This window comes from Haliaeetus leucocephalus, unplaced genomic scaffold (genome assembly GCF_000737465.1).
Source record: "Haliaeetus leucocephalus isolate CR32 unplaced genomic scaffold, Haliaeetus_leucocephalus-4.0 Scaffold2, whole genome shotgun sequence".
NCBI classification, from domain to species: domain Eukaryota; kingdom Metazoa; phylum Chordata; class Aves; order Accipitriformes; family Accipitridae; genus Haliaeetus; species Haliaeetus leucocephalus.
In genome coordinates, this window is record NW_010972438.1 from 6,272,611 (window position 1) to 6,288,249 (window position 15,639).

Consider the following 15,639-nt stretch of genomic DNA (forward strand, 5'->3'; position numbering starts at 1 on the left):
TGGGGGGGGGGGGGGGGGGGGGGGGGGGAGAAAAACTTGGGGGCTGTTTTTCTCATAGGCAAGTGAAATAAATATTTATTTGAGGACTTTTAAATCGGAAGAGGGAAGAAGAGAAGCTCATCAAGGGAAGTCATTTATTCAGGCAGGTTTCCATCCAGTTTATCACTTATTCTAATTTTAATATGTTCTGGAGACCTGGGAAGAAAAGAGTATCGTACTGTGGCTAAACTTGCTATATTATACCTGCGAATCTTTCAGAGCACACGTTTTTGATACCTCTGTCCTGTTGAAATACGTTACGTCAGTTTTTCCTCTCCTTAATCAAGTTTTGCTCTACTCAGACTTAAATTCTGGTTGTTTACAACTTTCTATGAAACAAAATACTACCTTTAAAATGTTGGGGGTTTTCCCCACTGTATTTGCAGCGACAAAATGCTACAGCAAAGCTGCAGTGGCTTGATCTGCCTGAACTGTTGTTTTCATCTCAAGTGAGCACAATTTCTCTCAACTGCTGACCTGCCTGTAAAGCCAACCTTTAGCTGGATGTGGCCAGCTGGAGACAGAATTGTATTTCACTTTTTGTGCAGTGAAAGTGACATTTGACTTGCAATATGAAATTCATCCCCATTTTGGAAGCGGTTTTATTTACGGTGTAGGTGAATAATCTACAGCTGGAAGCGTAAAGGGCCAGGTTCTGTTCTTGAATACGTGCAGGCAGCCTCTGTGCTTTGCATTGAGTGTAACTGGGGTCAGGATCTGGCCACAGAGCTGTGGGAGTGGGGAAGTGAACAATGCTGGGAAAATCGAGGACTTTTGAAGAGATCATGTTTTAATTCTGTCACTGTTTTTCAATTGTAGGAAGCTAAAGGGGACTATTCCAGGTAATAACATTTTCCTTTCTAATACTAGCGTGCTTGATGGATGTGTTTTTCTGTGTTGGCATTGTATTGCAAACAATCAAAAATGGGGATAAAGTCCAGCCGGGAGCAGCGGCTGAAGAAAGTGAAATGCGCTGCTGGGCTGGTTAAAATCTGAGTTGGCAGGGTGAGTAATGCCTTTTGTGAGCAGGCTCTGAGTCAAAACAGTTTTTTCAGGCCGTCCTGCTTTGCTCCCTTCCCCAAACATGGGTGCCCAAGTGGGACGGGGAGAAAGCTCCCACTCTTCCCTACCAGAAATTTTCGCCTGTACTTTGTACTGCGGCTTGGGTTGCATCTGGGCGACCTTGCCTGCAACCCTGCCCGTACCGTGGCAGCACGTGCAGAGAGACGCGGAGCCCGTCAGCTGCCCGTGCCGGAGATCAATGAGCCGCTTTCTTCTGCAGCTGCCCCGCGGGGGCCTCCCCCTTCTCGCACTTGACCCGACAGTTGTGTTGTAGCTGGTGTGCGACCCGGTTGCTGGGCTTTGGACGGCTAAAGCTGCATCGTCAGGCTGGGCTTGCCCTTGGAGATCACTTTTTACCGTATGCTGGTTGTGATAACTGGCTGTGGGGAGGTGGGGTCGCGCTTGGACCTGTTAGAACCAAGGGAAAAGACCTTCAATTAGAAACAGCTCGCTAAGCAAATAGAAATTCAGAAGTTTGGCTTTGGTCACGTTAATATTTTACTACTTGCTGAGTTTCCCTGTAGGAAGAGAGGTGTTTTTACAGTTTAGCCACAGCGGCTTTCAAGAACCATGCTTTGAAAATGCTCAGTAAAGAGCCATCTACTTAAATGCGGGGACCAAATCACATCTGACTGCCAAAGTGACGTACTCTGCTTTTCCTTCAGTGCGCAGTTGTCAAGTAAGTGCCAGTGCTGCTGCCCAAGACCCCTTCTTCTCCGAGTGCCATCCCCTCCTCTGCTGAAGGACACGCTCTGTGAAGTCCATCACATCCTCCTCCTCCTCCTCCTTTTTGTTGGCGTGATCTCACGCCTGCAAGGAGGAAAAGATGTCCTTGTGACTAAGTTCAACTGGATGGGCTGGCTGTACAGACAATTTCTGTTCTTATTCACACTGCAGGCCTGCTTTTGTGACCCACAGCATATTGCTCATAGCTGTAGTGTGCTGCGTTTTTCTCTAGAAAGACTGCTTATCTTGCCTGATCTCACAGGGACACCCTAAGTTTAACTTAGTTTAGGCACAGATAACCAGAGAACTGCCCTTCACTTGACCAGTAAATTGTTAAACTGTAGCAACTGGTGGCACATGCTCTCAATTCTCGCAAAAAGGGGTTAAGGTTAAAAACTAGCTTTGTGGTGAAAACCCTCCTTATGTGGTTTAAACTTAACACTGACTCCTTATCATTTGCCATAAATAGGTTTGTAAGTATTGCTTCACATGCCCAAGAACTGAGTCTGTGGTTATTTTCCATGCCTCTGCGGGCACGTTGCAAGGAGTGGATTGCCCGTGGTTACCTTCAAAAGTATTTAAGGAAAATTGGAGGGAAGAATACTCTGCTACAAGAGGGATTTCCAAGTGCAGCTCTTCCCCTAACAGTTGCAATGAAAATAGCTGCAGCAATTGTTTCCTCTGTTAAACAAAACGTACGTTATGCCTCTGTAGCAAATGAGCATGGCCAGCTGTCGCAGGCACAGTGAGCGCAACAGAAGTGGAGGAATTTCATTTTACATATCACAAGTGGTCGTTTGGACCACCACTGATAAAGCACTAGCTTAATTACCGGCGTATCTTAACAGATACCGCGGGACTGGTCTCCCCTGCCAAACTCGCCCGTGACACAACGAATACGTCCTTGCACCGGTGCTGCTTGTGCAGCGCGGTTGCCTCTGCGGTGTCTTGGGTTTGGCGTGTTCCATGTTCGCTGTCGTTTGGCAATTCCACTTTGAATCATTTTGTGGAATGTGGCTCTTGCACCATTTCTGCTTGCGTGAGAACACACGGGTTAATTTTTTTTATATAGGATTAGTGCTGCATGAACTCCCGGTAAATACAGGAATTGCCTGAAGTCCTAGAGATTAGCTTTCTGGAAGTGAAAAAATGGGCCAGTCCAGACAATGCTGGTGATCTCTGCTTGGCTGATTTTTCACGCATCCCGGAGGGAGCTGCTCCATGGGGACACGTCCTGCGGTGGGGTCGCTGCGCGGTATTCCCGCTGACTTCAGCTGGGAACAGGCAGATCAGTACCAGGGTCTGAACACTTCAAACTCCTGTGGCTCTGCAGTAACCCCTTTCCCAATCCACTGCTCAAATTCTCAGATAACGTCTTGATGGCACAGAGCAGCAATCTCCCAAGAAACACCCTCCCTTACCCCGTGCTGAGTGGGTGAGCACATTCTTTTGAAATCTGTTTATTTTCAGTGAGCAAACCTGATGTGTGGGTGCTTGGAGAAAGTAAAAACTTTTGATTTTTTTTCCCCTACAAAGGTCACTCCGGAGGGACTTTGCAGGCTGGTAGCACTGACAGCGTGAAAGTATCAGGGTCTTTGGGGTTTGGACCCTGAGGTCCTGTGCTGGGGTGTTAGGACAAGGGTATGCGCCTTATTGTTCAGAGAGAGGCTTTATGTAAGATAAACTACCCAAGTCCCGGTTTGAGAGGACCCTGGCTTTTAAAACATCTTGATAAAACTTAAGTACATGCTTCAGAATTGCACCCGCAGCATGTCCATTGCACATGTGCCTGTTTTGGACAGCTCTGGTTTCTCAAAGGCAGTCTGAAATGACTGCAGCCCGCAGGAGGAATGATTAACGAAGATGACAGCGGACCACGATCGGTGTAGCTCACCGCACACCCAGTTCCTTTTCCTGTTTATCGAACTGGTGATCCCAGCCAAGATAATTACCCCCTGTATGTGATGAAGAGCACGCCGCAGGGATGCTCAGTGAGCCCTTCCTCTCCCCGGTACATGGGACGGTGTCGGGGCTGCCATGGGCAGAGCGGCTCCTCCCGAGAGTCTTGCAGCTCTGATATTCCCAGCAGGTCTGGAATTCTGCAAGTCCATGGCTCTCTGCCCTCCCGTGCAACGACTGGGCATGTTTTCCTCGAGAGGAGGGGTGTAACGCTTTGCTCATGTTTGCTTTTCACGACTCATCTATGACTTCCAGTTGACTGCTTCTCTGTTTAAACTGAATTCCCATCAGTTTTCTCCAGCTTCTGTAATAAGAACCTCAAGCAAAGTATTAGTCATTAATAGTAGTTTTGAAACTCTCCTTTAGTTAATTGTACTCATCCACTGTTATATTTGCAAATGCAAGAACAAAAAAAGCGGCATACCTGGCTTTACAAAATCTAGTTTTTTAAGCTTTATACAAGGGTTTTAAATAGAAAGGTTAATTCAAGTTGCAGGTTCTGGCATGGTTCAATTCTTAGGAAAAAAAGCCCAAATTCTATTTATTTTAAGGATTTTATTTAAATTTTAAAAAGACCTAATGTCTTGACAGGCAAGCAAAATAATAGATCAGTCTCGTAATTATTCATCGTGAAAATATGTAACATATAAAGTCTTGCCTCCTTTTGCCTCCTTGGGAACTAAATGATTTAGCTGTTTTTAGTTTACGGACTAAGCATCTTCCCTCGAAAATGCTATGCAATAGCATATAGTATTATTTTTCTTTGTTGCTTGATGAAAGAGACAGTTTATAACTGAGGTGTCCTAAATGCTGTCCTTCTAGCATTAGAAAAACATTTATTAAAATCAGATTAGCTATGGGGACTATATAAGGAAAGTAACTTTAAAAAAAAAAGTTTATTTTCTGACTGATAATCTTGGATCGTATTTTTCTCAGTAACATTTCCAGTACTGAAACCCAGCCATGCTCCCTGAAATTTAATTAAATTGCTGGAGGAGGGCTTCCATTTTCTTTAAACAGCTGACGCATTTGATTTTGGTTCTGGCCTGTGGGCTGCAAAGATAACTCCCGACTGGTATAACATAACACAGACAAAATAATGAATTCCTGATAGCTGACATGTGCGAGGCACAGGGGTTTATCATTACATGGGTGATAAACACAGTTTGTAAAAGGAAAAGGGTTGTGTGAAAGATACCTCTCAAGCTGTGGCTGTGGAGTAATTGGTTCAGAAACTCCTGAATTTAAAAACTTTACTGAGGAAAAAATGAAGTGCTTGGTCTAGGTGCAGAAAACTGGTATTAACAATTTGCTCCTAATTAGGAGTGAGTTATCAGTATTAGATTCTTAGGTAGCGTTTGCTTGGGAAGATGACTATTTTGCCAAACAAATTGGAAAATCTCTTGGTGGCAAAGAATGTGGACATGATAATGTGGGCAGTGCTAGAAAATAGCTGCTTGGAAGAAGTTAATAATTGTCTGATAGCAAAGCACCTGTTCACTGTACTGCTTACCCCAGGACTTAAGGTAGCTTCAGAAACAGGACACACCTGAGGTTCGTTTTTTTTTTTTTGGAGGCTGCTTGTCCAGCCTGTTTTTGGAAATCTCACCAGGTTCATATGACCAAAACTCCAGGCGTGGCCATGGCCAGGGCTGGGGTCAGAGCAGAAATGCAAATTTGGACTGAATCTCCCAGTTGTTGCTACTCAGCTCTCTGGTTTGCACCCTGGAGAGGTCTCAGAGGACTCAAGGTGGATCCATGTGGCGTGAATGGAGCCCACCTCATGGGTGCCAGCCACTAATGGGTGCTCAGGCTGTGGGGCCGGGCTAGAGTTGGCCTAAAGAAAGCCCTGAAATGGGTACAGCGTGGGTGTCAGGTCCCCAGCACAAACCCTTTTGCTCCACAGACCTGCTCCTTTTAGGCTGCCCTGTTGGAGGAGGAGACCTGTTGTGAACCGTTGACTGGAAGCTCTTGTCCAGGATCATTGGGATGGGTTACAAGGGGACATCAGTGCTGGTCTCGCGTGGAGGCCAAAGACCTGAGCGCAGTCTGGGTGCCTCTTTCGGCCCCTGAGGGTTTTCTTCCACGTGTATCGGTGGGTGACACAAAAGAGCTGGTGGGTCACCATAGGATTCACTCTCAGGGCAGCCATCTGGTGCCTGTCATAGGCAGCACTGGGGTTTAGTTTTTTATTTTCTTTTCCATGCAAGTGCACTTTTAAAATGCCTATGCACTGATATTTACAGAGGCTTTCTCTAGCGTGACCCACTGCTCCCTGTGGACTGTGTCTGCCTCGCCGTAAATCAGTGCTCAGCACTGGCGCGGCGGTTGTGCTCCTTGTGCTCCACGGCTGCTTGTTTGCCAAGTGAGTCATTGTGTATTTTGCCTTTCAGCTGCGACTCTGCACACTTTTTCTTTAAATACCTTGTTAGGCACTTGCTCCTGAACCATTAACTCTGTCTCAGTCAAACCCAGCTGTGTGCTTTCCTGAGCTCACTCTTTTGCAATAAAGAACTAATTTGAAACAAGATGAGCAAAGATTTATTAACTTAGGGCCTGCTTGCTGAGGGTGTTGATTACTTACTTCACTTTATTTGGGAACATCTAATGAATCAAGGTAGTAAATGAATAAGTTTAGGGAAAGTCACGTTTGATATGTATTTCATAGAAAGATAATGATTCCCCTACTTGACAGGTATCAGATACCCACTTTCCGAAGAGCTCTATGCTTAAATGAATTTTATACCCTCTTCAAAGAAAGCTGGTTGAAAACTGCAGTATTTTTTCTCTAGCAGTGTGCAAGTCTCATTTTTCTTGATGAGTCACTGCAGTTCATTTTTGGGGTTATACACCCCAGTGTACCATGAGGAAGGGGTAGCCGAGGGAAGGCAGCAGGCAGAGGAGAGCCGCGCAGGTTGCTGCTGAACTCCATCTCCCTGAGCACTTTGCCAGCAGTTCTGAGATGAAAATGTTGTTCTATCCTGGTGGTTTATTTTTCAATAAAAAGTGGAAATTCACTGTGTAAACCAGGTGCAATTACAAAAAAATATGTAGTTAAGACCCTAATTTTTGGCTAGACTTTGAACAGCAAGGGTTTTTTTTTTTCTGCTGGTGCTTCTTGTAGATTCATGTAGTTCAGGGCAGACCAAAGCATAGATAGTCTCTGCAATGATGTCATTTTAATGGTTTGGGGTTTTTTACAATTTCCTATTTTAAAGCAGTTCTGTAAGGGCTCTCAAGGATTTGATATAGTATACTTATGCAGCAGATGAATTGGGCTGAATTAGGTGGAAGCACTGTGGGTGAAATGAGCAAAAAGGATTAGAGGGAGAGAAAAAAAAGGATGTTTTCAGTAATTTAATAATCTGATCTAACAGGATTTACTACTTGCTTATGGCAGTGTAACTTTTAATGTTTACACATAATTATGGCAGTTTTGTAAGGAACACACATTTTTAGATTTCATATGCATGATGTTCATACAGTTTCCTGAGGGGCAGCAAAGGGGTGGTTGTGTTTTGTCCTCTTTAATTGTCCCTCCACAGTCCTTTCTTTGCTTTGCTTTGCTTTTCATTTAAGGCACTTTTAACTCAGAGAGGCAGTGCTATAGTGGGTACAACCCAGCCACCAAGGGAGGGCTTTTGCCTGTGCTCTGCATCCAAAGCAGATGAGAGACAAGGCAAGCGTGGTGCTAGAAAATTCATCATCTCCCAAGTTGTTTCCCATGCAGAGGACAAGTCGGAGGCATGTTGCTGTCGTAGCTGTTAGGCTTGGAGTAGCATCGTGGCATCCACAGCCTTAGGTAAAAGATGCTCTCCCCTTTGTTCCTAGAAATTCCCTCAAGTACAGGTTAAGCATTAAAACACATTGCCTTTTCCTGTCGTAAAATTAAATTTCATGGCTTTCGCATTATAATGTATTCACCTCCCTTCTGTTGAATATCTGGAAAACTTTGTCAGGTCTACAGAGAGTTTCTCCAGCCTTGCACCATCAGCTGCGAGCGGGAGTTTGGGCTCCAGTCTGACTCCAAACAACATCCTCGCTTTAAAAAAAGGAAAAATAAATCTTTTTTGCTTTTCCTTCCCGTGGTGGTTGGGATCTATCATGTAGGGTGTATTTTGTTCTTTGAGGAAATGTTACGACAGCTTTTCAGCCTCAGCTTTTTTGCTTTTGTGGATTTGTCAGGTCTTTATCGTTATTTGGATACTTTATTTTTCTTGTGGTTCCATGTATCTCTGTATCAGCACGCAGGACTGTGATAACAAGCTTTAAACTTTGCTGCTGTACTCAGACATGCTAAAACCCCACAACTAATATGGCTAAGCTGACTTTTGTGTGAACAGGAAGAAAGCGTGAATGTTAGAAATAACAGTCTGTTGTTGTGAGGAAGGGTTTGGGATCCTTCAAACGTTGTATCCACTGTGAATAGTCATCTTTTGCTCGGCAGTAAATCCCCAGGTAAAGCAGAGCTGTTCTGCTTCCCATCTGGTCTGATAGAGGAGCACTGTAATGCGTGCTGTCAGTATGGCTGAGCAGCTCTGTAAACGTGGATATACTGCACCAGATCCATGGGACCGTGAGCCGTCACCAGCGGTAGGTGTGGTGTTCAAGGACCGAAGGGTTTTATCTTCAGAATATTCATATTTCACATCAAGAGCTGTAAAAGAAGACCTGAGAATTTAGGGCAGGTTCAGGTCACAGATTTTCTCTACCCATGCAGAACTGCTTCCTCGGCACCCCGTTTCTCGTCTGCAAAGTGGAAAGACAAACGGTGCCTCATCTGCTGAGGTGGCTCTGGGAGAAGCTCACGTTCTCGTTTGTCTGGTCCCCATGTCCTCAGAGAGGTGCATGCATATATCTGATATGAGAAATGTTGCTTTTCCCTTGGTGCTCTTGGTCCATCTTCCAAAAGCCAAGGAGTAGGGTCCCCAAACCCCTGTGAGATCGGTAGGCACACCTGCCGCTCATTCTGAAAGTCAGGCAGGGCTTGGGAAGCAGAGAAATTAGCCTAAAGGAGCAGGGCTGGAGCTGGAGGTCTGAGCCAGGGGTCCAAGGCTGTGGTCCAGGCTGTGCTAAGCGTGGGGAAGGGTTGCCCAGCCCCAGCCGCGCTTTGTGTTTGGTGCGAGTCCCTCTCGAGCCGTGAAACTAAAGCTGTTGTTGCAGCACAGCGTGGGAATCCACAGCACGGCCGCAGCGTAGATGTACAACAAGCCTGGTGTTGAAAAAGCCATCTGCGCTGCTTATCGTGTTCCTTTTCACGTACAGGGTTTGGAAGGCTCTTACAAAGGCTCCTTCAAATACCTTTCTGAGCAGGTGGTTCCTATCTGGTATTGAAGTGGCAGACTTTGTAGCCCTGCCCCAGGCAAAGCTCCCCACTGGCTGGGGGGGTTACAGTTCGGCTCTGGCTGTCCTGTGCCAATGGGAGCCCCTTGTTCATGGCCTTTCCAGATCTTGGTCTTCCTTCAATAGAAGAACAACTTTCTTGAGCGTGCCAGCAGACCATAAACTGAAAGGTTGGGAAATGATGGGAAACGTCTGGCACTTGTCACAAAAGAGGATTTGTCAGAAAGCACATTACAAAATCCTGCTGCCAAGATCCTGCTGCTCTGACATACTCGAAAGCTGCTAAATCCATCGGCTCTCCCCATCCCTTCCCTGCTCTGTTTTCCTTCCTCCCCTTTTTTCTCTTGCACTTTTAACCCCGCTTTATTTTTTTTCCCCTCCGTTGCCTTGCTGCTTCCTCCTCACACCTGTTTCTTGTGGTACCTTGAAAGGCAGACCAACCTCCATGGGAGCCTGAGGTTGCCATGCTCTGCCCTTGCATTTATTTTAAAACAAAACAAAAGCCTACAGAAAAGGCACCTGTTGCTGAAGCAATCCAGCTGCAGTGTGATGGTCCGTGTTGCCAGCTCTCATCTGTGAATGTATGAAATAGTGGGAGCACCTTGGTGATGCTACCCTAAGTCTGGTTGCTTCAGAAAGTCACTTTAGGACCAGGCTGGGGCATGGGCAGCAACATGGGATGTTATAGCATTGCTTGTAATTGCATAGCAAAGGAATTCAGTGGTTATTCTCAAGAAATTGGACCATTACTAACATCATCCGAGTAACCTGACCAGCCCTCTGAAAACTTAAATTGTCAAGCTTTCAAGTATCTAGTCTAATTGTGTGCTGTTTCTATGTATTTATTTTGCTAGCTCTAAATACCTTGAACAGAGTAAGAAGAAAAATCCTAATGGAAAGTTTTTGAAGTGTCTTTATGATGCAGGGTAATTTTGTATTGTCCTTTAGCTGTGAAGCTCCATGTTTCCTTGTATCTCATGTGTGCTTCTCAGAAATGTCTGCTGATTTTTAGGTGTCCATGAGGTAACTTTCAGGTTAACTTGAGAGGTTGGTTGACATTTTCGAGAAACAAGGCCGCTCTAAATTCTACCTGCAGTGTGCCTAAAATTCATTTCAAGAATTAACCAAATATAAAATAGTGACAGTCAGAAAGACCCAGGAGTTTACTTACTCCAATGATCACGTAGCAACACAAGAGTAGGTATTTACGTGAGGTCAAGAGGCTTTGAGAAGAGAGGAAAATCAATATATGATGTACTTTCCCCAGTGATAAATTCCTACCTTATAAAGTGTTATCAACATGATTCAGCAGAGGCAGACACACCTGCCATCACTTTAGTCCATTAAAAGTTGTCTGAAGTCCTATCCTTATCAAGTTGTTAATATTTACAAAGATGATGTGGGCTGATAAGCTTTTATGTTGTAGTCCAATATGTTGCTTTTGCTGCTCTGGGTGTGTCTATTGCTCTTCACGTTTTATGCTAATCTGATTAACCACATCTTATTACATCTAAGCTCTTACCTGCGTTAGCAACAGGCATAAGCAGTTTTTGGCAGTGGGTGCAGGGAAAAGCCTAGGTAGCCATTGACAAATGGTCCTAATTAGCACAGTTCTGTAAATCTTTGCCTAGCAGGGAGTGTTTTATCACTCAATTACAAGCTGTGAAGATGCACTTTCTGGGAGCATAAATATGTAAGTCTTTTTTAATTTTCAATAATGTGCTTTAGGCAGAGCATGCCATGATAGTCTGGCTTGGTTCCTTCCCAGATTTCTGGTGGCATTTTAGCAAGATGCCTAAAATTGCACTGTAACGTCAGCGGGTTGTAGGAGGCGTGTGGGATCGGTCCTGGTTTGCTGCTAGAGATAGTAGTTTGAACGTGGGAACTCCTATTCATAGTATGGTACATGGTTAAATATTGCTGTTTATTTTAGAGACAAGCTGCCCCTCCATCTCCACGGAGGTGGCACCAATGAGCAGGGTGTGCTGCTGGGACAGCATCTTGCCCAACGTTTGTTCGTGTTGGGACAGAAAATTAAATATGTACAGTACCAAGAATGCAAACTGACATTCAGCATGAGGAGGGTCTGCTGTAGATTTCCATTTACATTGCCCAGATATTTCAAGCTCTGCTCGATATCTGCCGGAGAGAAAACTTCCATTTAGAGGGTGGGATAGGAAGGAAAGGGTCCGTCTGCTGGTTTTCTTTAATTCTTCTCCATAGTGGAAAAATACTCGAGATGAGAGTTTCCTATATTTTCCTCCTGGGGAATAAACAAACCTTTTGCCAAAAAAACGTTTGGTCCCGTTGACTGGGCGGTTTAAGTTTATATAGTGAAATTATGCCAAGAACCATCAGTCGAGAAGCCCCCTCCGTAGCAGAGGTCAGATTAAATGCAAGCGGGCCTCCCTGTCCTGACAGCCGAGTCCTCCTCCTGCCCCGATGAGAACCGCCCTTGGACACGCCAGATACGACGCTGGCGTGTTTGGCTGGTAGATAGTGTAGACGGTTGGACATCTGAAGCCGGGGCTGTCTACCCTGTGATTTCTGTATCGCCTTGTGATCGTTGTGAAACCAAACAGGAACAGGTAATAATTCAAACCGTCGCTCCTGCTATCTGGAGTTGTCACCTCTGGGGAACGGCTGGATCTCGACGGGCTTGGGAAAGTGATCCTGAAGGTCAAGGGGAGATGTGCTTGGGCTCCTCGGTGCAGATGAAGTGATAATGAACTCTGTGGAAGGAGGGGGAGGATCGTCGGAGGCTTTTATTATCCCTGAAGCCGTGAATCATCCCAAATGCTAATCCTCAGGCACGCAGTCAGCAGATCTGGGCTGCCGCGTGCCAGCCTGCACTGTCTGAAGGCATCCAGCCTGCAAGGAGCTGTGCTCTCTTTCTCCCGGGTCTTTTACGTTTTTCTAGGATTGTTTTATGCTTTATCTTACAATTAGGCATGAAAAAATAAAACCCTCGTGTGGCTTCTCGGAGACTTTCAGGCCTTTTAAGTCCATTTTGGCAGACTGGCTCCAGCTGCAGATGGACGGCATGGTGTGCCCGAACCTCAGGGTGTGAGGTTGGGTCCCTTCAGGAAGGGAAGTCCCAAGGGCCAACTTTGCCTCATAAAAGTGTATTCTCCACTATTGTGAGAAGTTGGATGGGTTTGTAGGTTGGCAGATGAACAGAGAAGGTCCAGCTCTGCTGTAAGTCGTCACAGCTCTGCGGACTCTGCCTGCTAACGAACTGTGGTTCTGGGTCAGCGCTGGAGGGACATGCCCCGCGTCACGGCCCGGACATGATTGCAGCCCTTTGGTCACTACATGTCCCAGCTCAAAGCCCACAAACCGTGTTGGGGAGGTGGGTGTGCTGGCTGCCTGGCGATCGGTTTAAATTCCGTGGTAGACATTTCTATGTTGATGAGCTCCTACTCATCACTCAAGCTTAACTAGCGCCCTCGTTTCGGCATTTGATGGGGATAAAGCAAGCTGCTACTCAACCAGGTCCAGAGGCAAGGGACCCAAAAACCAAACGGGAAGGCGAGTAGCCCAGCTGGAGGTCATGAATTATGCAGGAGGTGGCTTTTCAGAGCATGGTAGGATGCAGCTGCCAGGATTCATGGCATTTCCACAGAGCCTGAGTGACGGGGAGGCTACTGGCCTCGTAATGGTTGGTGAAGAAGAGCTTGGGACCTCTCCACCCGGCTGCGGTGGTGACACCTGGGGAGTCCCCTGTCCCCCCCTGCCCGGCTGCCTCTCCTGGAGCTCAGCTCTGATCTCCCGGCATCAGCCTCCTTAGTGCTCAGCCCTCCCTTGGGCGTTTGTTGTTTGCCAGCAACGAGGTTTCTAAACAGGGTTTAGACACCAGCCATTAAACCTCTGATTATGAATATTGGAGGTTGAGAATCTATGTTTAGAGGAACAGCCCTTTTGTTTGGGAAAAATGAGCTATTTTGTTATTGCTTCCTTCCAAAACCTCTCCTACTTTGCTGTATTTCCCTGCCAACCCTGACTGCTACGGCAGCCATTGCAGTTAAGAGTCAGGCTTAAAAATAGGAGGAAATTTTTATTTTAATAATCAATTATCCTGTGAGTCTACGGTTGAAGTTGGAAGGGACCTCTGGCCAAACCTCCTGCTCCGAGAGCAGTCAGCTGTGAGATCAGGCCAGGTTGCTCTGGGCTTGGTTTTTTGGTTTGGGATTTTTTTTTTTTTGCTCTGGTTTCTGAGGCCTCGGGAGGGTGTGCTCTGTCTGCATTTTCATGTATCCCTACAACCCCCTGGTAATCTACCTTCTCACTGCAAGCTGAGATGTCCTACAGCCTTTTGATCCCATCAAAATGGGCTTTTAAAGGGTGAATAAAACCCCCTCAGCTTTTGTAAGCATTGGCCGTATTTGAGTGTTGAGAGGAGAGATCCTGATTTTCTACCCAGCTGTCCCTGTTTGGGGCACTTGGGTGCTGGCCAGTTTGCAAAGAAAAGTGCATATTCCTGGCAGAAGAGTGCCGGCCCGGGAAAGCTCGGCAACAACAGCTCCTCGGCGCTAATTGACCCCCTTCTTGGCAACTTCATCAAAGACGTTGAAGAATAAATAGGCTGTTGATTGAACTGTTTCCTCGTCCCCAGAGGTGGTCCTTCTTAGTCGGGCTTGAGGCACATTGTCAGGGCTGGGGAAGAAGCTTGCAGAGCGATTAGCCCGTGCTCGCCGAGGAACAAAAAGCTTTAATTTACCGGGCCTTCCGACTGACATCTGCCGCGTGAGATGGGAGCGTGGTAGGGGTTTGGTGCCTCCTCTGTCTGCAGAGGTTGATCCATGGTGCCCACGGAGCAGATTTCTGTGCTCCGGTCCCCTCCGCTGATGCACAGGGTGCTGGTTTTGAGGGAAGAGGGGGAACGTAGCTCAGATGAAATCTAATAGTGGAATTTGATGAAAGCAGAGGTCGGGAGCAGGAAAACACCTTCAAGGAAAGCTTGGATGCAGAAGTCAAGGCGGATGCTGATGGACGTGACTGATGCATTCTTTGCATAGAAAAGTCATGTTCGTGCTTGTTGGTGCTGCTGCAAAGGCACGCAGAAATCCTGCAGAAATGAGGCGTGCAAGTTTCAGCTGATTAATTAATGGAGCATATAAGGAGAAAATATTAACCATTTTACTGATGTCTGTAAATAGATTTTAAAATATTCTGCTGGGTTTTTTTGTGACAAATCGCATTCACATACTTCAACCCCTTTTACTTAGTTCCACGCTGGGCCTGGAGTCCAAAACTTTGAACTCTCTGTAGAATGAGCAGTCCAGGAAGACTATTTTCAGTGAAAATATTTTCAAGTATATGAACTGAATCCCTTTTGGTTTGAATCAGATCACTGTTAAACTCTGAGATTTGACAAATACCATGCTGCTTCGTGCAATGTATTGTCTTGGAGGTAGGATTTTAGCTAAAGGTAGAGCAAAAGTTAGCACTACAAGCCTTGCTTTTGGGCAGCGGCTTTCCTTCCGCAGCTGTTTCAGGGCTCATTCTGCACTCAGCAAATAGAGTGAGTGTGTGTGCAAAGTAAATATTGATACGGTGCTCCCGCCGCAGTGGCCCAAGAATCACGTGTCTGTATAATGAGTTACAACGCGAGTCTGCATGACACCGTATACATCACTGTCATGTGAGAGGGCCTATAGAGTTACGTTGCTATGACAGCCTGATGTGGGGCAATGCACCATGTTCTTGGGTAGCAAATACAGCCCTTCTGCTGAAACTAATGATTTCATCTATGATTCACTAGCAGTGACTCTGTGCCATTTTCGGTTTTTAGTGATGAAAACACTAGAAAAGACTTGAAGACACTGCCTGTCTTTCCTACCAAGACACTGCAGGAGCATCCATCACTGGCTTACTGGTGAGCTATTTAATTTAAAATGTAAATCATTGCTATGAATGGTAATGACAAGATCATTTTCAAACAGTTTTGCAAACTCTCTTAAAAGTTTTCAGCCTCTGTGATATAGGACTTGAAATTAATTGCTTGCGCTCAAGTATTTCCAGTTTTTAGAAGGTTATAAATTATGCAAGATCCAATGCAAATCCCTCATTGAAAGTTCGCTCAGATTAAATTGCTGGATCAGAAACGGCTGGAGGAGAGTATGTGGGGACCACGCGTTAGAAAGAGCTGAAATCTGAACTCCAGCCAAGCTCGGCTTTGCAAAGAGCACCTTGCTCGTCAACTGTCGCACAGTACAGCCTCTGTGGTGGGTTGACCTTGGCTGGCTGCCAGATGCCCACCCAGCTGCTCTTCTCAATAGGACGGAGGGGGGGAGGAAATAAGCTAGAAAAGCTGGAAACGGAAAGGCAGGTCCAATTTTGTGTCTTGAATCTGCCATAAAGGAACACAGCATTTGAGATGAATCAACGATATTGTTTCCTTGGAATTGATGTCCTTTGTGCAAGTTTGACTCCCTCATTTGTTTCATTTTTCTAGGCTTGATGTGTACCTGATGGATTTTCAAGTATACGAGTACTTGCTTATGATTT

The 15,639-nt window shown here is 45.8% G+C and overlaps 1 protein-coding gene across 1 annotated transcript in view; it reads left to right on the plus strand.

Annotated features, from left to right (window-relative positions):
- FRMD4B (FERM domain containing 4B) overlaps positions 1-15,639 on the plus strand; it is an 84,546-nt gene that overhangs the window by 41,609 nt on the left and 27,298 nt on the right. Inside the window, exons 7-8 of the mRNA XM_010570703.1 lie at positions 859-881; positions 14,924-15,007. Coding sequence (XP_010569005.1) covers positions 859-881; positions 14,924-15,007 — 107 coding nt within the window. The remainder of the gene's footprint in view (positions 1-858; positions 882-14,923; positions 15,008-15,639) is intronic.